Source organism: Haemorhous mexicanus, chromosome 2 (assembly GCF_027477595.1).
Source record: "Haemorhous mexicanus isolate bHaeMex1 chromosome 2, bHaeMex1.pri, whole genome shotgun sequence".
In the NCBI taxonomy this organism is placed as follows: domain Eukaryota; kingdom Metazoa; phylum Chordata; class Aves; order Passeriformes; family Fringillidae; genus Haemorhous; species Haemorhous mexicanus.
Genome location: NC_082342.1, coordinates 15,955,785 through 15,982,388, shown reverse-complemented (window position 1 = coordinate 15,982,388; position 26,604 = coordinate 15,955,785). Strand labels below are relative to the sequence as shown.

The window sequence follows — 26,604 nt, the reverse complement described above, 5'->3', positions numbered from 1 at the left end:
CCCAGTGTTTGTGGTGCACTGATAGGCAGTGAGGAGAAGGGGCAGTCCAGCAATTCTTTTTTTACTGGTACATTTTTCTGTGTGAGCTGTAGCTGTTTAATTTCCTGTGTCCACAGTAGCTGTCCCAAAAGCCCAATTACGTCCTTTCGGGTCCTTGAAATACCTTCTCCTGAAGCAATCTATGCCCAGGATGTCCTGGGCCTCTGGGCCAGTCACAATGGGGTGAATCTGCCACTTGGTGGCAGTCGGGCTCACTCAGCCTCCAGCACAATCACTGTTGGGATCCCCCTGTCACCCCAGAAAATGGAGAAAATCATCTTTCCTCTGTTCCCCCCACAGACAAGGTATGGTTATTAATGGACTTCCAAAGGTAGTGCTGAAGTAAGGGCACGAGAGCAGCACTGAGTACACATCCCAGAGTACTCTCATTGCCCTTGGTGTTATCATGTCATAAACTCATCTCCCACAGTACAGCAACAAAGAAATGCTGATCCTTGTCCCTGCCCTGTAAAAGGTTACCCCGAGGAGCACATAGAGGAACACAGGAACAGTGTCAGGTACCATTGCCACATGAACTGACCAAGCACCAGTGTGACCAGTGGCCCTGGACCTAATACAGCAAATGCTGAGATCAGATTTGTTTCCAACCCACCCTTTCGTGGGTTGTACCGTCATTGTGCCTCACACTGGGACCCACGTAAGGCGGTCTTGGAGTAGGAATGGTACTTCCAGATTTACTGCTCCCACTGAAACCACTCTAAACTATGAGCCACTTGCTCACTTCTCCCCCTCCCCAAGGCAGGAGATTTGGGAGTACAAAAGGTGAAGTTCATGGGTTGAGATAGGAACAATTTCCTAGAAAAAAGCGAGGAGAGAAAAAAACAGTAACAGCAACAGTATCAATAATAAAGAGAACTGTGACTGCTCCCTCAGCTCCAGTTGACACTTACCTGTCACTCCCAGCCCCTGTCCAAAAACCCTCTCCAGCTCTCCTACAGGCTCCCTTCAGGTCCTCTTCAAGATACTGAAATCAGTAACATTTTTAGCAGAGAAAGATCAAATATGTCACTATTAAATCATGCGACTACAACTGCAATTCTATTTCAAATATATAAACTATGATTTATGTAGGTATGTGAATTCCAGTGTTAATCCTATTGTGTTCACTTGAGAAATCCAGCTTTGAAAGATTTTTTTTTTTTTCTGACACATTGGAATAGTCAGCCAGAACCAGAACCCACATCATTTGGACTGGACACCTTCCAGCAGACCTAAAGCAAAAAAGCTTACCAAGTTGTACTGCAACAACTCCTTGACAGATGAATTTATTGAAGCAATTTTTAAAAGCAGGTATTTCTGAGTGTGCTCCATCAATCCCAACTGTTCAAAAGAAACAACTATCCAGTGTCCCAAGGATGTGTCCATGTTACAAATGGTATGTGTTTAATATACTCATTTCTATCACACGCTCTAAACATAATTATTCAGTATGCAGATTAATTGCTACAGTTCCCTGAAAAAAAAGGTGAGCACACACGGAGAATAGCTCATAACCCAAGGCTATTACAGATCTCCACCTGCCTTGGACCCCAAGATCGAGTCACTAGTGTTTTCATGTATATCAACAGATTGTTGAAGTGGTTTTCACTTACATTTAAATTAAACACCTTGGGGGTTTTAGGTCTACACTTATATGATATTTAGTGGTCAAAGGAATGAAGGGTTTGTCTTTACAAACAAGCTGTGGGTCTGCTGGTAAATAAAACCAGCACCAGGAGATAAAAGAAACAATGGGAAGGATTCCACTGACTGATGAATGGAAAAAGATATTTGCTTTTACAAATAAACTTGAGGTTACCTGATAAATGAAATTGGACATTGAAAGATGAAAGAAACAATGGGGAAGAAAAATCTCTGAATTCCATAAGAATTAAAAATTAAAAGGGAAGGTTATACATTAGAAGGGGATCTTTGGGATCAGGTGTATAGGGGAATCTGTACCTCTCAAGTACCTCAGTCAATGGGGAAATGTACCCAGGAAATGAGGATAAAAAGGAGGCTGTATCCTCCAAAAATTTGAGAGACCCCAGGGGAATGCCCCATGGCCTCTCCCTTTATTCAAATAAAGCCAAAAAAGGACTCATCTGTCTCCTTTTTGGACACAAACCTCTGATCTTTGTGGATTAATTTTCCTAAGAGTGGGAATTGTAACATTTTAATATTTACAATATAACTACTTCAGAGGTTTCAAAATACCTTCATTTTGCTCCATATCTTCAGCCACTCTAACCTGAAGAAATAGGTTCCATGAATGACACTACAAAACAAAACCAAAAAACCAAAGCAAACAAACAAAAAACCAAACCCAACCTCCCTCCCCCCAATCCTGACACAACTTAAGCAACTTAGCAAAAGAAGGAGGGTCCAGAATTCAGAGCTAAAACATTAGTCCTACAAAATGAAAGGTGTTTTGAGCTTAGGAAGTGCCACCATCTACACATGCACAATAATCACAAATTCTGTGTTTGCCTGTATTAAAGAAAAAAAGTACTTCACCATTTATCCAGTTCTTCCTTTTGAAGAACAGTGGTAAGAGCTCCATATTCTAAATGCAAATCACTTTTTAGTTATTCCACTTGGAGTGCACAGCTGCTTTTTAAAGGTCAGGATCCACTTCGATGTGCCCCTAGTCTTCAACTCATGACTTTTTACATATCTGAATGTTTTATCAGCCCTTTTGACCAATAATACTATCATTTTATTTTCAAAATAAGTATTTTTTAGCAAATGAAAAGCTTATTGCAACAGTACATCTCTATATCCAGTGTAAAAGCAACATGGTGGTATAAATATATGCATCATTGTATTACACAGAATCTATTATACACATTCCAGTTAACCATGGAACAATTAACAGGAGTAGATGACCACTGATTATGGGCACAAAGTATTTTTGTGAACAAGATTTTGAGAAACTTGAGGAAAAATCTGGTTTCTGTAAAGATGACAATCTTGGGATTCCATTTTTGTTTTCAATGAAGTCAATGATTTTTATTTTTAAGGATGCTGTATATAAGAATGCACTTTGTATTAAAACAAAGATCAATACTTTACAGTTTAAGAAACTTTACATATGTACATAAATTACATATCAGGAATGGTTTTAAAGCTCAAAATGAGTGGTGGGAAAAGTCTATTTTCCTTCTATTAGAATCTTGAACTCTTTTACGTTGTGATCATTTGCAACAGTAACGGCATGATCCAGAGCTCGGATACTTGCTAGAAGCTTTATGATCTGCTTGATGTGCTCCCTAAAAAGAGGCAAGAGAAATCAATACAGAAACAGAACAATCAATGACATTGATTAATTTTCCAATAGAAGACTACATTATGGAGTCATATATTTCATATTCCTATCGCAGATTTACTATATTTGCTTAATGAGGTAATGGCAACAGATTTGTTAAATGCTGGGAAAACACAAGACAGAGAAATCAAATTAGAAGCTGCTATGAAAATAGGATAATTGGATGTTTCTCTTCCAATAAAAATTTTTACCAAGTTATCATTTCACCTGGTGAAGAAAGTTCTTTCAAATTTAGAAACACACCAGCAAAGCAAAAGAGGTCAAAAACTTAAATAAACTTAAATCCCAAACTGTTACACTGAAACACAGGAGTGTACCAAGACTAGAAGACTGCTCATTCCTGTGCTGTTGCTGCTCCCATTGCATGTCACCTTACTTGGCCAGCAGTAATGTGTCTAATGCAAACTTTAAATTAAGCTTACCATTGGATTCAAGTAAAATTACTCTTGGATCTCAGGCAAAACAGGTTCATCTAGCTGGTTGTGTAAATAGTCAGAACTTTTGAACTGTTTACAAAGGACAGTTTGCAATTTAGAAGCCACTGTGCAGGCATCAGCAACAGGCTCACAAGGTGAAACACTCCAAACATGGTAGCCACAAAATTTGGCAGAATCATAGAAAGCTCTGGGTTGCAAGGTACCTTAAAGCTTATCTCAGTCCCACTCCCTGCCATGGACAGGGACACCTCTCTGCAGACCAGGCTGCTTAGAGCTCCATCCAACTTAGCACGGAGCATTTCTAGGGACAAGAAGCTTCTCTGGGCAACCTGTGCCAGGGCCTCACCACCTTCACAGCCAAGACTTCCTTCCCAATATTTAACACAAATATCTCCTCCTTCAGGCTTAGAGCCACTCCCCCTTGTCCTGACAGTACCTGCTCATATAAAAAGTGCTTCTCCCTGTTTTTTATAAACCCCCTTAAGAATCCAGGACACTAAGCAGTAGTGCAAAATATATTATCAGCATTCCAGTATTTTCAGCAGTTCCTATTTTCAGACATCTTAAAAATACCCATTTCTGACGTGTGAATTCAAAGAAGTTTCCAAAGACACGCTGCAGGATGGAGAGAGTTACCCATGTTTGCATGCACTGGCAAAATAAATCAAATCACAAGAACTGCAAGTGCTTTAACTCAAAGTAAGTTACCTGGCATTTCTCTTCTCTACATCAGAGCAACCAATGCTGTTTCTGTAAATTGTATCAGCCAGGTGAACAAGGTATCTACAGAAGTTTTCTAGCTGAGAAACAGTCTTGTCTCCCGTTAGATTAGTGAACCACTGCTTAGGGAAGCAAGCAATTACCTATGAAAAATGGGAAAAAGGAAGTTAAACACAATGTAACAAAATTTTTAAAAGCTATGTATCATGTATAACTTGTGAAGTCTGCCTAGTAAGACTGCAGGAATAAGGCCCAACTGAGCGAAAAAATGAGAAAACTACCAAAAAAACCCACACCAAAATCCAAGCAGTAAAGCACTGAAACCCACAGTATACCTAATCCATCTACAGGCATGAGCCAGAGAAGGTTCTGTCTTTAATCTGTATACTACACCAAAACAAAACAAAACAAAAACCACCACAACCAACCAACCAACAAGCAAATTCAATTTTTTGCTGACTACAGCTTTTGAGGTATCAAAGCCAAGACTTCATAGACAATGTCAAGTTTTAACTATATTTTCCTTTCAGTTTAAATCCATTACTTTAAACATTGCTTGATTTTACTTACACTTTGAGCTTTTTTAATGCTGTCCTCTCCATACTCTGAGTTTTGAAAAGCCATAAGAATGTACCTATTTAGCAACCCATCTATGGACAGCTCCTGTAGAGTTTTGTTTGAGAGGATTCCATACCACTGGAGAAAGTTTCCCAATAACTAAAAATACAACACAGGGAAAATAACTATTCCAAAATGTACTGAAACCAGAGAGTTGATCAAACGTATCAAACATTTTAAAATATCTTAAATGTTTTGCAAACCTATTCAGAATACAGTTTCCCTTGCTGCTGCCATTTGAACAGAAAATTCCAGAGAAGAGTTCTGTCTGTGTGATCATAGAGAGCAGTTGTTCAATCAACATTAGTCTCTACTTTTCTCTTTAGCTGGGAATTAATTTTCTTTACAGTCTTTTATTGGAAATAAACTATGACAGCCACAGCTTTGAGCTCCCACATTCCCCAAAAGTAGTGTATTTTATTCTGACAAGCCCAAGGATACAAAAAACCTGGGGTGAATAAGCTAAGTGACCCCATAACATTCAAGCTGAAATGATGGTGCTTCCACTTGACAACCTCTTCAACTACAAAACCAATTAGGTTGGAAAAGACCTCTGAGATCAAGTCCACTCTTAGACCAAACACTACCTTGTCAACTTGACCAGAATATGGAGTGCCTTGTCCATCTTCAAAAACACCTCCAGGGATGTGACTCCACCACCTTGCCAGGCAGTCCATCCCCATGGTTATTATCCCTTCTGTGTAAAAATTTTTCCCACTGTCCATCCTGAAGCTCTCCTGGCAGAGCTTAAGGACATTTCATCTCATCCTGTCACTGGCTGCCTGGGAGCAGAGCCAGACCTCACCAGACCACACTTCACTGTCAGGCAGTGAGAAGGTGCCCCTGTCCTGTCTCTCCCCTTCCCCACCTCCTCTTTTCCAGGCTAAACAATCCCAACTCCCTCAGTTGCTCCTCACAGGACTTCCTCTCTAGACCCTTCCCAGCTCTGCTCCCATCTCTGGACATGCTCCAGCCCCTCAATGTCCTCCCTGAACTGAGAGGCCCAGAGCTGGACACAGCATTTGAGGTGTGGCCTCAGCAGTGCCCAGCACAGAGGGACAATCACTGCTGTGGTCCTTCTGCTGGTACAGGCCAGGTGCCCTTGACCTTCTTGCTCACCTGGGCACACCTGGCTCGCCTTCAGCTGCTGTTGACCTGCACCCCTGGAGCCTTTCCTGCCCACTGGCTTTCCAGCCACTCATCCCCCAGTTCTGGGGTTACTATGGACAAAGCAGAGGGACCCAGCAGTTCGCCTTGCTGACCCTCATCAAACTGGTGTCATCAGTCCAGGTCCCTCTGCAGAACCTCCGTGTCCTCCAGCAAATCAACACTCCTGCCCAACTTGGTGTCGTCCACAAATTTACTGAGGGTGCACTTGATCCCCTTATCCAGATCATCAATAAGGATATACAACAGGACTGGGCCCAAAAGTGAGCCCTGGGGACACCACTAGTGACTGGACACACCATGAAGAGGGCACAGTGCATTGACAAAGACTAAGATCTGGAGTTGGAGTTTCTACAAGTGAAGTTGAAGCAGTTTCCATCTACCATTTTCCACAAATTTGAGGAGGATTTTATTGCTACACTGTCTCAGACCAAAGATTTACCGGACATATTTACTGACTTACCTTAACAGAGGACCAAAACTGACGTTGGAAAAACAAATATGGACCAGAGTTCTTGTTTTCTAAGATGCTGGAAAGTAAGACATTTCTTTAATGATCAATCAAGACCACACCTCTTGTCTTGAATTTGCTGGCTTTTTCCTTCCATGACACAGTTCATTTCCATAAACATTCCCTTTCATCGTTCTTGTCTCTGCTAAATGCTCCCAGAGGGATAACAAAAGATCGCCTGTAGCCAGGCACTGAACCACACTGGGAAAAACCCCTCTTAACTATGGACAGAACACAGTGACTTGCTAAGAAAGGTCTAACACCATAGTTGAAAGTAAACTTACTTTTTTGGATACAAGGGCATGAATACATCATCATCTAGTGTTCTCCTCATTCTTAGCAACAAGGCCTTTAAAAGCATCTGAAACAAGTAATTTTTTTTTAAATGTCCAATGCACTGCTTGGTAGTTAAACTTAACTCAGAAGATGATTTTTAAAGCAACAAAGAACACTTGGGACCATAACAGTAAGCAAATATACATATTTGAGCACACAAATAAATAGTCTTAAAGAAGTCTGTAATAATTAAACAGAGCAGAAATTTGACACTTTCAATTAAAACTTGAACTCTTATTACCACTTATTTGCCATTCACAGAGGCAAATAAAACAACCCAATTTCTAGGCAATACATTTGAAAAGGCTGTAAAGCTCTAAAAAAGAAATACCCAAGTATTTGTAGCCATCCCTTACAGCAAAACTGGAGACCAGCAAGTCTTACTACATCTGGTGTATCTTTTTATCTCTGGTATCTATTTTGGGAAGGCTTCATTGAGTTTCTTCTTTTAATTTATCACCATGCTTTACTCCCCACAATCAGGCTGCAGAGCACCAAATAATTTTAAGATTTTTTTTCTTGCTGTACTTCCCAACATAAGGTATTAAAAATGTATTCAACTTCCTTAACTTAAGCAACACATTTAAGAAAAAAAATCCAACAACTTACTTGTGTATTTTTGTTTTCTGCATTCACCACCGAGGGATATCCATCTATTAGTTTCTGTACAATTGCTACCATTCTAGACGTCTGTGTGGTAGAAAAGGGATCCCAGATATTTTCAGAAATTACTGTAAGAGATTAAAGAATTACTCCACTTTACAAATACCCAAATACAGTAATTGTTATACAAATACAGTATTATATACTCAAATCCATGCAATTATTTACAAAACAGTAAAATCTGAAAGCACAAACAAGCATCAGACTCCACAACCCCCTCCCTCCCATTTTTTAAGCCTATAATTACCTGTTAATTTAGGAAGAACAACTCTCTCTACAATGGTAGGCAACAGTGAAATATCAGCATCATCTTTCACCTGCTCCTGCTCTTCACAGCCATAAAACAGCAATGACTCAAACCACAACATTGTTTCAAAATCTCGACACTTGCCCTAATAGAAAAACAATTTGCGTTAGATTCCTGAACAAAGATTTGAAGTCTACACATAAAAAAATATTATGTATGCAAGTATGATACACACACAAAAACAGCTTTAAAACACTCTGCCAAATGAACCAATTCACCCTACCAGCACAGCCACTAGATGTAATGAAAAGAGAAAATGGCTGAAGCAAGACTGATTTTTTTAACAGTTTTTGCCCCACAGATTTTAATTTCTACTTACACCTAAACCAAACAAAAGCCTACAGATGATGGTACAAGTTGGAAGTACAGCTCAATTGTGCAGCATTTTAAAATTACGCCTTCTGGATTTAAAACCCCTTTCCATGAGCACCTTGTAATTTTTCTACCTCAACAATATGCTTACCAGGATCAGTAACAGAGAGTAGTGAATACAGTTAGACTTAACAAGGCTGCCTCATGTCTCCAACTAACATGAGCTTTGTTTTGCCAACCTGAAAACTCAGAGAAATAGCACGGGGGAAATGAGAATGCACAAAAATGTTTTAAATTTAATGATGACATCTTTCTTAGATTTTTCCTTGTTTGATTAATGAAGTCAAACATCAAATTAAGAGAATTATTTTAATACTCTGAACTTTCTCTGAAGAGAAGTCATGCCTCCCCCTCCTCTGCACTTGAAGAAGAGGTGACAGAAAAACCCCTTCTGCAGATATTCTCTTGGTAGGTTAAGGAAAAGAAAAGCACTTCTGAAAAAAGGAGGAACAGAGAGGGAGTCAAAAGCTACCTGAACTGTTTGTCCTGGTGGTACCTCATGAAAGCATACATATCCAGGCTGGACAACGAATGTGTGCCAGGGATACTGGGCTGCCACAGTGCTGTCCTGCTTTTCCCATGTTCCCTACACAATAACTGGGCAGTGAGTACTATGAGAAAGACTTGGAAATTACCAGCCAGAATTCTACAGGGTATGGAGGTGTAGGTGAGAGACATACATAACCTAGAGACACAGGTTGTACTTCTACCTAAGAACAAACTTCTTAGTTCCACTTCTGATGAAACAGCATTATCTGGAGTCACAATTTTCTCTGAAGTATTTTAAAGACTAAATGTATTTTCACAGGACCATACAATGGTTTGGGTTGGAAGGGACCTTAAAGATCACCTAGCTCCAAACCACTATCATGGGCAGCTGCAGATTTTTTTGATCTACACCATGTCCTGAGAAGGATCTGACAAAGTGCCAAATTTAACTCTGGTTTGCTGGCAACATCACAGATCAACTAGTCCAGGCACTCCCCAGAAAAACTTTGCCCCAAGACAGGTGCCCGTTTGAAACTTCATCCCCAGAACACACCTTTAGGAGAAGCACACATCAAAGGTGCAATTTACTTTGCTCTTCTCCAGTGTGAAAGAACCATCATGTAGCAGTTAACACGGAAGCTGCTTGCAGAAAAGCTTACCTCCAAAGGAGTCCAGGTAAGCAGCTGAAGTCTGATTAAAGGGTTAAACAACTTTGGTAAACAGAGGCCAATATAAGCATCCTTATAAGAAGCAAAGTACTTGGAGCGCCAAGCTTCAAACTGTGACTTAATGCAATCAATGGAGTAAAAACTTTCCAAAACATCTTCGAAAACTTTGCTGGATTCTTTCAATATACGATCTAGCAGGGGAGAAAAGGAACAAGAAGTTAATCACCTACTCCCTGTAATGCCTCTTTCAAGACATTGTTTGATGCTCACTGGCATAAGCTAACTCCCATAAACAAAACCAAAAAAAACCCCCTCACCTTTAGAAACTCCTGCCTCAAACACACAGAACTATAAAAGCAGGACCACGAGTACTCTCCCACAGACTTGTTTATCACAGGTCTTACTTTTAATATTTCATGGAAGGATTTTAAGTTACCAATGTAAAGAGGATTGGTGAGGTACTGGGCTGTATTCAGAGTGGATCTAACTTCAAAGCTGGCCTGGCTTTGCATGGGTGTTTCAAACAGCTGATCTCCAGGCCCCTTGCAACCCAGATTACTCTACATCTTTGCTAATCCAAGTGCAAATATAGGACGGCATCTCATAGGAGCCAACTGAACAGGCAGTTCAGACAGGGTGGGTCCTGGCAGACACCGTGCTAAAATGCTGCCCAGAACATGCCTGTTAGCACTGGGTAGTGACTACAATCCTCTAGCACCTTTTTTTTTTTTTTTTTTTTTTTGTATTTATAGTACCAGTATTCTCAGCAGTCCAGACCTTTTTCCTTTTTCTCTATATATTATTTTCCCTTTATCTCTTCTACTTCTCAGGGTTAATTTCATTTTTATCAGTTGTATTTGCTGCAGTCACAGTTGTAAATGTTTGGCTACAGTAGTAACCCTTACACAATGAACACAACTAGTACACACAGGAGGCAGAGACATGGCTGAGGGAACAGAGATTATGTCATGTAACCACACTTTTCATACTGGGATTAAGAAAAAAACACTACATATGAAGTTATTAGGTCCAAAGAGCACCCCTCTATTCCACTGCTGTTTCTGGACTAACATGAGAGCTACAAACAACAGTAAAAAAGCTTTACAAACACTATGCCTATTGAGAAACTGAAGAAATTTCTACAAAATGTTTTTGCATACATAAATTGCCAAGTTACCAAGAGAAATTCAGCCCCATTGAATCTAGATAATTTAATTTAACAAAGTTAATTACAGCACCTAACAACCCTGAACAGTCGTTCTGTTTATCCAAGACCCCTCCCTGCAGGAAGAAAACCAGTGCAGTCATAAAATTGCAGTAAGTTAGTCAGCAACTAAGGGTATGGAAATTGTCTGCACTTCCAAAGGACCTGACAGCTAGACAGTTCATCTAACTGCTTTTCTAGTATGTTCATACTTCTTGTCTCCACAGCCACCTACATCAATGACTTTGCCATTTATTACCTTCTCTGTGGGAAATTACCTCTTTATTTTAAACCTATCCTATCACTTAATTTCATGGTCCCTAGCCATCACACTGTGAAAAGCTGATATTGTTCTACTTGGAGAGACCAAAACCATTCAATCCCCCTCAAATGCAACAAGTACACAATCCTTGCTGGCCTCCTCCTTCTCACTTCTTCTAACCCAATTCTCTTTTAATCAGAGCAAATGCTAATTGTACCACAAGATCTTTCTGCAATGTTTGCATTCAACATTGATTTATATCATTTGCAAACTTTGCCAGGCTGCAACAAGACTGTACAAAACTTTTGTCATGGCATTTCTAGAAACTTATCCACAACTCCACTAAATACTTGCCATGAGCCAAAAAAAAGACTTCTAAAGCATTGAGGTTTTGAAAATTTCCCAAGTAAGACAAACACGTATTTCAAGAATGATAAACTATCTTACAGATTGGAAGACTTACTGACAGTCCAAAAGCTTACTGGCTGCCAGCAAAAGCATGTTAGAATTAAATAAAAAGAAACTCACTAAGAATGGGTTATTCAGTCAGCTGCAAGACCACAGCAGGTTGGTGATAGAGACTATTATGGTCACATTGATGATCCAGGAATCAAAAATTGCTAAACTCCCTCCAAAATATGGTGAAGTATATAAACGGGGCTGTGTTTGGATCTTGTCAAGTATCTGGTATGTTGTTATGTAAGAGATTTGGGATTGTTCAGCCTGTAGAAGAGGCTTCAGGGTAATTTAATTGTGGCCTTGGAGCACCCAAAGGGAGTCTGCAGGATGGAGAGGGACTATTTCCAAGGGCCTGGAGTGACAGGACAAGAGGGAATGGCTTCCCACTGTCACAGGGCAGGGTTAGACAGGATACTGGGAAGAAATTCTTCCCCTGTGAGGGTGGTGAGGCCCTAGCAGGTTGCCCAGAGAAGCTACGACTGCCCCATGTCTGAAAGTGTTCCAAGGCCAGCTTGGATGGGGCTTGGAGCAACCTGGTCTAGTGAAAGGTGTTCCTGCCCATGGCGGGGGAGTGGAACTGGGTGGGATTTAAGGTCCCTTCCAACCCAGACCATGCTGTGATTCTGTGATAAAGCCTGGGTAGCTTTTCTAACCTCGCTCCAAGTTGAAGTTTGTGATATCTGTTGAAGTTTCCTCATCATCGCTGGAAAGCCCTTCCAGGTGATCTGCCATCTTCCCAGTCTGCTCTCTTGCTTGTCTGCGGCGAGCTCTGCAAAGGAGCAGCACTATTAACCAGCTATAATAAAGCAAGAGAAACCAGCTGCTTTCCCCACCTAAGCCCACTTAGGCTTGTCCTTTTAGTTCTAGGGAAGTCAAGCTGAAAAGCACTTCTACTATGACCTCAAGCATTCCACTACACTGCTGCCTCAAACAGTGAAAAGAAACAAAATCAGCAGAGACCATATAGATATGGAATGTATTTACTGTGCTTTCTTTTAGTGATTCTTTTAGTCAGTATCATGGAACAATTTGTACACGTGCACAATAAGCTGGGATATATAAGAATACCCCTGCCCAGCATACCAGCTGAAGGGGTATGTTTGCTTCTTCCTTTTCAGGGAAGAAGCAAACATTGCCACTCATGTTAGTAAGTCACACAGGACAGTTATATCTTGCAAGCAGACAAAGACTCCTAAAGGAGAAAATAAATCTCATTCTCTACCTTCTAGCCTCTCTTTCTGCAGTCCGACGCTTGACTTGCTCTTGATAGATCACTCTGTCTCGCCCAAAAGAATCAAGATTTGGAGCCATCAGTGCTTTATCTGTAAAATTACACCAATGAAAATTAAAATGCTTATTTATGATTCTATAAATGTGCTGTAGGCAGTTTCATAAGAGCCTTTTACCCACTTTTAAACTAAATGTAATTTGAAATAGAAAGTCGAAGTATCAAAAAAGAAAAAAAAACACAATTCCCCGGAGAAGCCTGAATTCACAACATGTAGAGAGGTTAAAGCAGAAAGCAGTGAACTTTGGAAAAATTTCCACTTAAATGCCGAATAGTTTTCACTGTACCTCACTCTTATCTCTCTCGTAACAGTGCCAAACTACACAGAAGTCAACAGTTTAAACAGAAAAAGCTTAAATGAAATGTCCAAGAAAAAAAGTGCTCCTTACATAAACACATTCACCACATAATTTTTAAGAAGAAAACTAGCAAAAAAAAAAAAAAAAGCAGACAAGAGTGACTGGGGCAAGAATATATGTTATTTCAGAGTTCTAGTCACGTTGTTTCTAAGATCATATGCTTCAGATTGCCTAAAGTTTAAAACACATCAATTTCTAGAGAAAGATAAACCATCTTCCTTCCTTTTTTCAAGCTCAGCTTATTTATGTTCCTGGCTATAGAAAACAACACATCTAGAACAGCAGATAGCAGGCAGGAGTGTTTCCAGATCCTCCTTTCCAGGTAAATTTTAAGCAGTAGACTGAATGTACCACTGCTCAAGTCCACCCACTAAAGTATAAACATTAACATTTAAACAACAGCCTATCCAAACTTCAGGAATAAATTTACATGTTCTGACAAAATCTATTTACAAGTTCATCATTTAAAGTATTAATGCCAATCTATGTCAATATTCCAATTCAATACCTGAACTACTAAGAGCCTTGTCTAAACTTCCAGATACTAAAAAAAGATCTCTCTGTAAAACCCAACCTCAGCAATGAGAACTATTCCCATCCTATTATTAAACATCGGTATAAAAAAATCCAGTCTAAGCTTCTTTCAGGAAATCAGTATCTAGTTCTCAAAACAGCATTTTCATGATAAAACTGCAAGGCCATGTGATGCCTGGAACTCCAGATAATAGTCCTAAAAAGAATATGTATGCTAACCACTCTATAAAGGAAAGACCAACTCTGACACCCTAACATTTCATCATCTTCTGTGAGTTCTAGCTAATGGTATTAACAAGATTTCATCTCTGACAACTGTGGCAAGAACAGGGAAATGGCATTGATTATAGAATTTTACATCAGCAACAGGACAGAATGCCATTTTTAAAAATGGGAAGCTCTTTGAAGCATAAAGAGAACTCCTTTTAATAGGATATTTCATCAATTGATTTAATACACTGAATGAAACCTCCTCCAAGAAACATGTTTTTCCATCCAAATTAACATTTATGCTTTTGTAGAGTTTTACATACTGAAGAATAATCACCATAAGAAACTTCCTTAGTGAGAATCCCCCATCCACAAACTCACAGGAAGCAGGCATTTTAACTGGCTATTCTTAAGCTGTTAAACTGGCTGTTTCAGACAGGGTCACTGTATTAGTCTGATTAGTCTTCCCGTTCTTTAATTTACCAGTTAAGTGTCTGAAATCAAACACTTATACTGACTACAAAGCAGAACATTAGACAGAAGTCTAGTCCAGCACTTCGTGGCTTTATACAGTTAATTGTACATGTTAAATGACATTTATAGATTCAGGAAGGTTAAAATAAATTTTTTAGAAGTCCTGATTTAAAAAAATGGGGCATCACATACTACCACTACTCTCACAGCCACCATGCACACATTTTTATTGCTAGGAAGGAGAAAATATAGTTAAGAGAAACAGAAAGGAGAGATGAAGTCAGAGTTATAGTGGTTTCGAGTTTAAAACAAAATAGATTAGAGAACTTTCATCTAAACTTGCTTCTACTCATCTCAAGAGTAAGAATAAACTTTAATAAGACAGTCATACATTAAACATTTACATTTCAATTAAGTCATACTAAGTAAACAAGGTTGTTTAATGAATAATAAAAACCTTCAAGATGGACTGACTTGAATGGCTTGAAAACTCCGAAGATTCATCTTTAATATCATCTTGTCGTCTTTGGACAAGGCGGGAAGCTCGCTGTTTGTACAGCTGGTGCATTGCAGATTCAAGTTCGTTAATCAGAGGCACCTGTAAAAATACAACACACCACGTAATACCCGGATCCTGAGCTGCTCAGCTTCTGGGGTCCCAGTCTATTCCGGAGCAAAACGCTGGCACTGTACTCCCAGCAGCACAAAGTCCTGCCTTTCACTCCTCTGCATCATTTGTGCCAGGAAATAGTTCCAAGTGTGGAAAGTGCATACATTTAACATTGGCAGTTTTTAATCAGAACTAAAGCATTCTGAAAGCAACTTCCATGGCTTGAATGAGTCTACACAGCCAGACATCCTATTTTGAGTGTGAAATATTCTCTCCAGTATTCTTGCTTTCCCTACCAAGTGTGTTACGTGTTATGTCAAGGTCTGCAATAATCAGATGTCAATTGTTTCCTCTCTATCTCTAAACAAGAATTTTACATTTCAGTGAGAAAATAATCTGACGGAAAGCAGTGAAAAAAACATCCACCAATCCAACCTACTGAAGCCAGCAGCTATTGTTTTCTCCTCTAACTCCTAATACCATATGCTGAAATATTATTACTGAAATTAAATAAAATCCTACATAAGGGTGTTATGCCAAAAGGTAATTCAAATCAGTCAAATACTCCTCTAGCTTATCACTAAAATTAAAATAGTACAATTTGTGCAAGTTATGCATTAAGTATAACCTTGAATTAATCAGGTAGGTCATGTCAAACCTGTCACTTTTTTTTTTTCTTTAATGAACTATTTTGGTAGCATCTCTAATAAAAATAGATGATATTATGACAGCCAGGAATTTCCTGACATTAAATAGCAGGTTCATTGCTCTTTTTTTTTTTTCCCCCTCTCATTTCCTTTGAAAAAAAAGTCCTTTTGGTATGAACACTTCAGCCATGTCCTCCTTACCTCTGAGATGTATGCTTACTCCAGTCTTCCAGCCTTTTATATTTCATTGCTGCCTACCATCCAGGATTATGTTTTTTTTTCAAAACAAAAGATAAAATCAGAATTTTTTTCCTGAGGTATTTTAGAAAGTGACTCAGCAACTATTAAAGAACCTCCTTCAGTAAAATGTAAAATTCTGAGTTCACAGCTACAGGGTCATTTCAGCTCACTGAGACTGACATACACATCACAGAAGAAAAAGGTTTTAGCTCTGTGGGATAAACAGGGCTCCAGGGATTAAAATGAAAGCAGCTCTGCACCAACTCAAAATACGCACACCTTTCTTTTGGAGAAAAGAGTATAGAGAAAGACAAGGAGGAAATAATCTTCCAAGAGCTGGAAAATCATATTTGGAATTTAAGACAGTTTTGAAAACAGAAATAATAGTTTAAAAATACTAGCTTTACTGCAGTTTACCATAGGAAATATAGCTTCTTCTCTTAAGCATACAGAGGAAATTCTAAGATTGAAAAGTTAAATGAAAATTTTCAATGCATCCCTAGTGGTTCTTTCTGTAATTTTTTCAGAATTAAAAAAGAAACCTAGTGATGTATTTATATATACATATTCACTCAAAATATTTCCCATTCAGAATACAAGAGACTTAGAAGCCCTTATTCTTCTCTAATCAATACTGTGGTTAATGAGTGGCTGACAATTTCACTGACTACTATAAAGTTATAGCCCTCATTCCCTGTTTTGTTTAGTCAGTACCTTAAATTCAGTGTTTTCAAGGGGATTTTTTATTTGCTTTCCTTGTAAACAGTGGAAGAGGAAAAGCAGAAAGGTCTCTAAATATTTAGATCACGCTGATAATTCAGATACACAGAGAGTGTTTTGGTAATTCACTTTTGCAGGTAAAGTAACAGTTCATCTACTTGTGCTGTCAAATGTACACCCAGAACAATTCAATCTTTCTGTATCCACTGTACGTTCCTACATTCAAAATGTAAAAATGCCATAGTGACTCGCCAGCCTTCTCAGAAAGCATAATTTTTACAGTAATTACTTCTGAAGAAAGTCATGCAACCATCTTCCACTCTGTTCTTCTTATTTATGGGGGAAAAAAGGTACACAGGATTCGACCCTTCTAGTGCTTGTCTCTAAAATCTATGTAATAGCTGTCTTCTCATACTCTGCTGAGCTTTAAGACTGGGCAAAGTAATCCTAACATACAGAATCTCTTCAAAATATCATATTTAAATACACATTTTTGTATATGTATGTACATATATATGTATATACACATACAGTATTATTATTACACACATACCTATTCTCATGTATATTATAATAACTACATACATTATTGTAAATAATAATAACAACACTAAATAGAAGCAGTCAGGGCCACAGGTTCTACAAAAAAGCTGAAGGCAATTTATCTCTACACTCAAAAGTTTAGAACTATTTACCATTCTACTACATTTCATTGAAGTAAAAACTTGATACTGATGCTATTACTTGACTTTGTTCCCTTCCAACACCTCCTTTTTAGAAAACTTTTCAGCGTCCTATGGGCTCCTGGTCCAGAATTTGCTGGTACTTTTGTCATGCTGAAAGCACTGAATTCCAAACCACATTATCTAGCAAACAATATCAAAATAAATGAAATGCTCCTGTTAGACTGACCCCATAACCTGCTGCTTTTGCAACTCACTTTACATACAAGTACAGCAGCAGCCTCCACCTGAAACCGGCAAAATTCTGTGAATGCCTCTAAGAAGCCTGAGATGATAAAAGTCACATCTTAAAAATATTTGAACAAGACAGCTAATGCTATCAAGGAGAACCTCCAGATGTCATTTATAGTCATCACAAAAGTAATTTAACCAAAGGTCTTTAGAAAGAAAACACTGGATAGAGACACAGATATTTAACTTGACTTCTGAAATACAAATTTACCTCAGAGTAAAAATGTAAAACTTATCTTTAATAGGAAATCAGCCATCTGGGTAACCAGCACTGCTTACCAAAGTATCTTTATTGATCTTCAACAGCTAATGCTAATACAGACTCAGGCTCTTTAAGCGAACAATCAATTGCAACTAATTACACTAATTATACTGATTAGTTATACTAATCCATCAGCTAAGTGAATTAACTGTCCCACACTTCCTGGGTTTCCTCATGATGTAGTTACTCTTCTCTTTTACAATCCCAGACTCTCCCAGCTCCACTAACAGAGGACAATTAATATCTAACCCATCAGCACCCAAAATGCTTCTCCATTCCTCTCCCACACCTAACAGGCTAGGCAAGCAGTAGCTTAGAACTACTCAATTATTCTGACAAGATATTAAGAAATTAATATACTACTACTGTATTCAAGTCAGAAGACAATGAAGAAATAGCCAATATACTGCTAACTGAATTCTACAGCTTCTGTGTGTGCTTAATATGTGTGTGTGTATATATATATATATCTATATTTTCAAGAGTTCCTATTGTATTTACAACAAAGTAAGTAATCAAAGCACAGTGCATAACATAAGAAAAAAGACTAAGTTTTTGACTTAGAGATGCATTAAAGTGTCACACTACATGAAAGAAATATATTTTTAAGTGTGGGTGTCTTTGAACAGCTATGCTAGTTTTAAAACTTCTAAACTTCTCTCCTTCAGACTCCAAAGCAATACCAAGAAACATCTGGCAGGAGGAAGTTTATAATAACACAGAAAATACAAGCCTTTGTTACTGTGTACATCAAGCACTCCAGAAAGCAGTAATGTAAATTCAGCCCTTATTTTTGCTAACGTGATGTCCAACACAAGTAAAAAGAAGTATCTGAGTAAAGCTGAAACACCAGAGTATCTATGAAAATCCTGAAGACATAAAATCTGCAAGTTTTTAGGCAATCTAAAGTCAGCGGGCTGGGAGGAGAGGTTTCTGATAACGAGCTTAGCATGACAGAAAGTTCTTTTCAACCCTCAAATAATCAAACCTTTTGAAGAATATGCTCTCAAAGGACTTTTTTCAAAAACAGAGGGAGATGTGCTGTTTGGCATGTAATAAGAGACCTTTTTTTTTTTTTTTTTTTTTTTTGTAAAGAGATGAATGTTTTTGCATCCTTACCTTTTCACTGAAACACTCAAGCAAGTCTTGGACATACCCTCGCATTTCTTGCAAAAACTTATACCGTTCACCAATACCCCCAGAAGACCCTTCTAATCTTTCAATTGCCTTGGTAGAGTCCTCTTGGCTTTGCTGATGTTTCTCATATTGCTGCCGATTAGCTTTGTGCATTTCTTTCATAGAGTCCAACCTGAAGGGCAATGGATAAATAGTAAATTTACATCCAAAAGTCTGTCTATTTCAGACTATTGAGACATCAAACAGACAGTACAGTGCAAGTACTGAGCCTATATATGGGAAATTTTGCAAAGAAATTCTTGACCTTTGATTTGCCACCTTCTCCCCTCTCTTCATGAACAGCAAGGCTAATGATCGACACTCATTTGCTGGACTATGTTGTAGTGCATCACACTGGCCACTCCTACAAATTTCTACAGGAGCTGATAGCACACAGAATAGTGCAAGGCTGTCCCTAATGAAAAACTGGCAGAACAGGTTGGGGGTGGACAGGGACTACAGCTTATATAAAGCATTCTTTTTCCTCTACTAACTTGATTCACTGTCAAAGGCTGCAACACTACAAGGGGCATACAAACCAATGTCGAAGACATGTAAAGTGCAAGCTGTTCATTACATATGATTTCTCATTGCAATTGTGTTGCTCATTCCATACCTTCTGTGTACCTGACAAGCAGATTACAGTGTTTAAGCAAAAAAATCCCTGTATACACTAAAAATTAAATTCTTTATCTACTGAAGGGGAAACCTCTGATTCACAGTTTAAAGGAATGCAACTTGATAAGCTCAACACCTCACTGGCCTTTCATTTCTTCACTATAAGACTGTGCAGTGTCCAGAAGACGGAACTCAGACCTCTCTTCAACAAGATCAATGGCCTCATATTTAAAGTTTCACTTCCAGAGAAGCAATCCAAGGAGATTTTCGAACAAAGTGTCAATGTCATCTTCACTTTGAGCTTTTTTGTTTGCCTTTTTTTTTTTTTTTAAATGGATGTACCAGTCAGTTTCCAGCGATGAAACTCTCTGTTTGCTCACCGAGACTAAAAGACACCTGAGGAACAGAAACCTAGGGGACAGGTCTTTAAGTCTAAAAAGATGGTCTGTCCTACCTGTCTTTAAGCTGTTTCTTTACCAAATCAATAGTAACAGGAGTCATCTCATTACTGGGAGTTTTGAAAGGAACTGTATTATCTGTTTTTTGAGACTTGGTTTCTGATGATCCATACGCAGCATAGGTGTATGGAATGCCATACGATGAACCATAAGACAGTGTCTGGTAAGTGTTCTGGTAGTACACATTATTCACTTCTGCAGGCTGACTTGGCTGAACCTAGCGGCAGAGGAAATGTAATTGTACTATATTAGGCTTTAAAGAAAGGGGAAACTTACTTTTTTACACATTTCAAATCAAAGTGAAAAATGTAAGTAGATACAGTTACAAAATGTAATTATCAACAGGATATAAGTATCCAATATCTAAGCTAGAAGAAACAAATGCCCTCAAGAAGGTAAATGGACAAATTCTTAGTATCATTACCATTCTAAATACTTACACTATTTCTCTTTAAAGAGCATCAGAATTTACAGACTTAACTTCTCAAATGAAACAGCCATCTGTAAACTACTCAAGTTTGTAAAGGATTTAGCCAATACTTGCAAATACCAATCAAAAAAGAGTGCACAATTATATACATGCCTGGGGTATGTTGATTCCTTTTCGTATCTGCTCTTGCTCCCATCTACTGAGTTCTTCATCCTGCTCCCCTGCCACTAGTGCTTCATCATCGCTTCCCTCAATACCTTCATACAAGTAAGAAAAAGAAGATAATGCATTCATAATTCCAAGGACCACAAATTCAAAAACCTGAAACCATGCCTCAGTGAGAACATCTCAGAGCATCTTCCTTTCCTCTTCATGAAGAATTAAGGACACTGGCCTGCGAATTATTAGCACAGGGGTTCCACTTGAAAGATCCAATGGGAGAATTTACAATTCACTGCTGGTAAAATCCTCTAATATCTAACTTCTTTTCCAAAAGGTTATTTTACCTGCTGACCAGCAAGAAGAATTCTATATCAAATGTTTTTCTTTTCATAATTATATACTTCCTAAAAACAGAGTACAGGAGAAACAAGAATTGATCCTTCGTGTAAGTTTCTAGCACAGCCAGCAGTGTACACAGGAACATAGTTTTGTCCTCAAAATTTTACAAGCATATTCCATTATGTAGTACTTTCCCTCAGAAATGTTATGCAACTCCAGATTGTTTAAAAAACATGATGTTTAAAAATGCTGAATGGGAGCACTCGCAGTGAAAACAGTGTAAACATTTATCAGCTGACCTTCCAAAAAAGGGTTTACCTATTTCCTCAGCAATCTTTTGCCTTTGGGATTTTTCCTTCACTGTAAAAACTATCCTCCTCTTCTCGTCATCATCTTCATCATCACTGGCATCATTTTCATCTTCTCGAACAAGGCGGCCTTTACCTGGTTCACTGTCAACGGGGGTAAAGTCTCCAAGTTCACGAGCCATTTGACGCTTTTTCCTAGCGGCATGAATAAAAGCAGCATCTGGAATTTCTCCTAGAGACAGATGTGTGCACGGTTAAACAACTCTGCCATAGAACAGGTGTTACAATTTCTTACTGCTCATCTCTGTCACTGTATCAAATCATCTCTGCACACAGAAAAAAAAGCGAATCCATACTCACAGAAAACATTTGCAAGCATCTTAGGTGCTAAACATGTCAACTTTCTGACCAGAAACCCTCAAAGTTAGGATCATCACAGAAAGTTTGCTCTGCTTCTAGCAGCTCATGTCATAAGACAGAAGCCTAATGCTCCTATGTAAAATATTCCCAAAGAAGAGGAAGCCCTTTACAGGAGCTGACTATTGCAAAGGGAGGAAGAAAATTAGGTGCACGACTATGTAATTTCCTATCCCAATACTGCTCCCAGCTCTTCTTATTTTGGGGGAATAAAAAGCATCAACCATTTCAACAGTCATCGGCCAGAGATTAAGAGGAGACCAAATCAGACACTGTTCAAATACAGAAAATTGTACAATCAAGGAAAAACATGAAAAGCATCAGACCTAATCAGAAAACTCTAAAATCTACAGCACAAAACTTAACGCAACTTACATACATCATATAAATCAACGTGTGGACCCAGGACACCCAGCTGGTATTTAGGGAGCAAACTACCAGAATCAGCAAACTAGTTTCAAAAATATTTTCTCAGAGAGGTTTCTTTGGTCTCAGGGCCTGACTCAAACCTCAGTATACAAAACAGGATAGGGAAACATTTCAGATACCTTGCAGACCCATAACTGAAACATTTTAATCAAAGAAGAAATTTTAACTGAAAGCAGTTAAATCTCATGTGAAGTCACCTATTCCAAATCTAGATTTTTTGCAGTTTATCATCTACCTGAAAGATGAATTCCTGCTTCTGACATCAGGATGAAGCATTCCGTAGCAATACATTTTCTCCCATAAGACATGTAAAACTGAACACCTTTAGAAAATAGCAGTTGCTTGAACTCTCAGATGCTAAATTGTTGGAAACTACTTCCTAATCTCTCACACACATTAGTCTGCTATAAACATTGGCTAAATAACTTGGTAACTTATCAGACATATTACAAAAACCAACCTGGGCGGAGAACATTCAGCGATGACAAAGCACTTGAAAAAGCACCACCAGCTTTTGGTTTTTCTTCTTCCTTCTCACTTTCAACTTCCATTTCTTCTTCACCATGCTCACTGTTTGCAGTCCCATCTTCCTGGCCTATATCCTTATTCTGTCCTATCTTTTCTGGTGGTGCTTCAACTGATAAGAGAGCAAAGTCCACATTTTACTCCATTAACAAAATCACTCAGAAGTATTTTTTTTAAGATATAAGAACCAAAAGTGAAAATCAAATGAAAATATTAAATAATAATTTTATTGTTTGAAATCTAGGAAAACACACTTTCTTAACTGTGATTAAATCACTGACATCCTTTCAAAATAAAATGTGACAAGGCAGGCCCCACCAACCACTAAACATTCTCCATATTATCAAGTATTAAGAAAGTGAGGGAACTCAACTTTGTGCAACCTTATCAAAGTCTCTTTCAATGAGAAAGCACTCACTGTGTTACAACAAGTCTTTCCACAAGAACCAAATGATTTCAAAAGAACTCCTTATTTTCCTCTTGGGCTACACCCTGCATTAGGTGGGACACATACAGATACAGGCAGCAAGTATAAATAATGTGTCAAAACATGCATGCTAAACCCAGCTACCCAAACCAAGCTGCACATATCTGAGGTTTCAGACTCAAGCACTTGTTTAGAGAATCCAGCCTACTCTCTCAGTAGCAGCCTTGAAGTCTTTGAACTATAGTCACATGAATTAGGGAGAGCGAAACAAATAGAAATAAAACAAACATGGCCCACACAGACATGTACAGAATGTAATGTTTTAAGGATCACTGTGACAGAAGCAAGTATCCAGGTTTTCACAGATGACCTGAACGCTAGCCACAGTAATTATAATTTCTAGTTTTGCTCATGCCCAACAACACTGCATAGGCAATTTAAAAATTCTAATAAGAAAGAATATGTGGGTTTTCTAAATGCAGACAAAACCTTCAAAAATATTTTAATTAAATTTAAAAAGGGTATTTCCTGCATGGGACCATGTTCAATCCCCATGTGCTTCTCTAGATCATTGCAACCCTTAGATCATAAGCCTCCCAGCTCACGCTCATAGCATTACATAATCTATGTAAAAACTTAAGTGGAAAAGGAAGCACTACACTTTACCAATGAGCTTCCCAAAAAAAAAAATAGTACAACGAAACTGAAGTCCCAGACTCTATTTCAAGCTCTCAAGGACTGTACATTGTTAACAGATCCTTTTGCTCTAACACTTTGAGTCTATCAACCTAATCAAGTCTACTTAAAGGTCCAAGTCCTGAAACAGGCAGCTGTTTAACAACTAACTTAGTAACAAAGATCACCACTCTGCTCACCCCAAAAATCTTCCTTTTCAAAGAAAATTCATTACAAGGACACATCTTGTCAGACAAGCACCAGGTATGTTTGCAAATGAATGGAACTCCTTCCTAATTCAATAAGCAATTCATCTGTCATAAACACAGCTGCCATTCAGAATACTGATGTCTACTGACAACCATCTAACAGAGCTGGGAAGTTCCATCCTTCTATGTTAATTTCTACATGAGAACCAAAAAACTCTCTCCATCACAGAATAGCATTCTTGAGGCTCAAGTAACACATTTAATCTGTGCTTTACTTCAGCTCTAAATGTGAAATTGTCTAGAAGACTAACAATTCATTTTGAAAACAAGAAATTAAATTACAGTATTTCATCTTTTCCACTACAGAAGTTACTATTATTATTAGTTTTTCAATTACCATCTGTTGGAGAATTGACCTCTGTTCTAACTTTTGATTTTTCAAGATCTTCTTTGTATTCTTTCTTCAACTGTTTTACAATCTTTTTGCTGTAACTTGATTTCTTCACTTTGAAAACTTCTTCTGTTTCTTTAAAAGAGAAATTGGATAACGTTACATCAGATCTGTCAAGCATACTTACTTATCAAACCTCTAAATTTCGTACCTGGAACTTCACAAATGCCATTAACAAATATTGTAGGGTTCTTTCACAGTCTATAGTGAAAGTCTAATTCTACGCCTTCAGTACTTCCATCAGGATTTCAAATCATGAGTCTTAAAAACCAAGTTTCAGTGATTTCAAGAGCATTCCTTGTATGACGACTCAACACTAAACGAACTGTTCGGACAACAGGCAGTGAGTTCGAGGTGACCCATGAACACCAGCCACATTCAGATTAAAACAACCTCGACACAAAGCCACGGGACAGATGCTCCTCAGCTAACACTGATGGCTCCAGGTGGAGACTCCCTCACAAACCTGCGGGTCACCCAGGTGCAGTGAACGCAGCACAAGTGACGCACCACCAACACAGAAGCAGAGGCAATTTGAACCCCTACACCGCCACCAAGCCCTCGGGAAGCACGCTGGCCCCGCAGGAGCCATGTCGGGCCGGGGAAGGCGCGGGTCCGCCGGGCGCTCCCCGCCCGGGCATCCCTGGCCCCCCGTACCGTGTCCTCAGGGCCCGCCTCCTCTTATGTGATCCCACATCATCCCAGGCCACACGGGGAATGCCCTCAAAAATAAATACGGATCCCGGGCCTCTTGGAGGGCCGGGGGAGGCCCAGCGCAGGCTGAGCAGCTCCGGGTCCTTTCCACTCCGGCAAGAAGCGACCCAAACGCCAGGCAACCAGCCGCCTCACCCTCCTCCTCGTCCTGGAAGCTGAGCAGGCTGGCCCTCGGCACCTCTTTGTTCTCCCTCGACCGCTTCTTCTCCTTGGGGCGCCCGGCCACCGGCAGCCCATTGCCCTGCTGGGGCTGGGGCTGCGGCTGCGGCTGCGGTGGTGGCGGCGGGGGGCGCAGCACAGCGGGTGCCGGCAGAGCCCCCAGGCCTGCTCGGTCGCTTCCCATCAAGCCCAGCCCCAAGCCGAGAGCCGCTCCGTAGCTCGCGGCGCAGGCGAAGGCCGCGGGGCTGCCGGGCAGGGCGAGGGGTACGCAGCCGGCGGGCAGCGGCAGGAGTCCAGCGCCCGACGCCAGCGGCACGGAGGCCTCGCTGGGCCCTTCTCCCGCGGACCCGGCCGCCGGCGCCGGCTCCTGAGGCGGCTCCTCGTCGCGCTCCTCATCCTCCTCCTCCGAGTCGTTCCGCTTCCGCACATTCACCCTCCGCGCCTTGCGGAACATCCCGCCAGGCACCCACCGGCCGCCCCACCAGGCCCCGGTGCCGCCCGCTCCAGCCGCCCCGCGCTGCGGCCCAGGCCCGGCCCCGCGAGCATGGCACCGCCGCCCGCAGCGCCCCCTGCCGCCGGCTCCACCACCGGCGGGCGGAGGACGCGGCACTGCGCCTGCGCGGCGGGCAGCGCGCGGAGCCGCGGCTCGAGCGGCCCGCCCCGCCCCGCCCCGCCCCGTTCCCCACTGGCCCCTCACGTCCGGCGCCATCTTGTGCTGGGAGAGCGGCGCGACCCGGGCAGGAAAAGGGGGCTGGGCGCGGAAGGGAAGAGGAGGGTGACGTAGGTTTAAAGTGACTTATCATAAAGAAAAACTCATCATGGGAGATCAGTTTGTTATGTAAAATTTGTTTTATTATACCAGAAGTAGATGCGTTTTGGAGACGTTGCTCTGGAAAAATTCTGCGAGCTTCTAGTGCAGTACTTCCGTAGCGCAAAGCCATATAAAATAGAGTAGGTAGCGGGTTCTTGGCATCCGCTGGGGCAGAATCGGGCCCTTGGGAAGCTCACCACAATATCGGAGCTGTAGATTTCTGTAGTTGGGGATTTTTTGCTCTTTCCAGGAAAAAATCCTGCAGTGCTTACTCGGGCACTGGAATAAAATGTCTTTTGCACCAGTTTTATTCAGAACACTACAGTGGCAAAAGGAACTAGAAATTTAATTTGCTCTTTTAGAAAGCAGATGAATGGATTTATTAACCTCATTTCTTC

At 40.0% G+C, this 26,604-nt stretch overlaps 1 protein-coding gene across 3 annotated transcripts; it reads right to left on the bottom strand.

Moving 5' to 3' along the window:
* Positions 1–2,735: 2,735 nt before the first annotated feature.
* On the bottom strand, positions 2,736–25,942 carry PAXBP1 (PAX3 and PAX7 binding protein 1). 3 transcript variants are annotated; one of them, XM_059873982.1, is made up of 18 exons: positions 25,372–25,942; positions 24,469–24,597; positions 22,696–22,872; positions 21,526–21,621; positions 20,734–20,837; positions 20,147–20,367; positions 19,018–19,207; positions 14,920–15,043; positions 12,803–12,902; positions 12,234–12,349; positions 9,647–9,846; positions 8,067–8,211; positions 7,766–7,887; positions 7,105–7,181; positions 6,773–6,839; positions 5,095–5,241; positions 4,513–4,667; positions 2,736–3,311 (listed from the first exon to the last, which is right to left on the bottom strand). In XM_059873982.1, exons 1-18 carry the CDS (start codon positions 25,847–25,849, stop codon positions 3,194–3,196), a joined length of 2,766 nt encoding a protein of 921 aa, XP_059729965.1. In that variant the 5' UTR covers positions 25,850–25,942; the 3' UTR covers positions 2,736–3,193. The 3 variants fall into 3 exon arrangements, with proteins under 3 accessions (XP_059729965.1, XP_059729957.1, XP_059729973.1); XM_059873974.1 differs by having other exon boundaries at positions 21,400–21,621; positions 25,372–25,941; XM_059873990.1 differs by lacking the exons at positions 2,736–3,311; positions 4,513–4,667; positions 7,105–7,181 and having other exon boundaries at positions 5,102–5,241; positions 21,400–21,621.
* Between the last annotated feature and the right edge of the window lie 662 nt (positions 25,943–26,604).

Bases quoted from the DNA above. Each gene is read 5' to 3' on its own strand.
- PAXBP1 (XM_059873974.1), bottom strand. From the start codon at position 25,849: ATGTTCCGCAAGGCGCGGAGGGTGAATGTGCGGAAGCGGAACGACTCG. The intron at 7,888-8,066 runs GTAATTATAGGC...AATCTCTTACAG, and splicing joins TGTTCTTCCTAAATTAACAG to TAATTTCTGAAAATATCTGG. The intron at 3,312-4,512 runs GTAACTTACTTT...GCCTCTTTTTAG, and splicing joins GTAGAGAAGAGAAATGCCAG to GGAGCACATCAAGCAGATCA.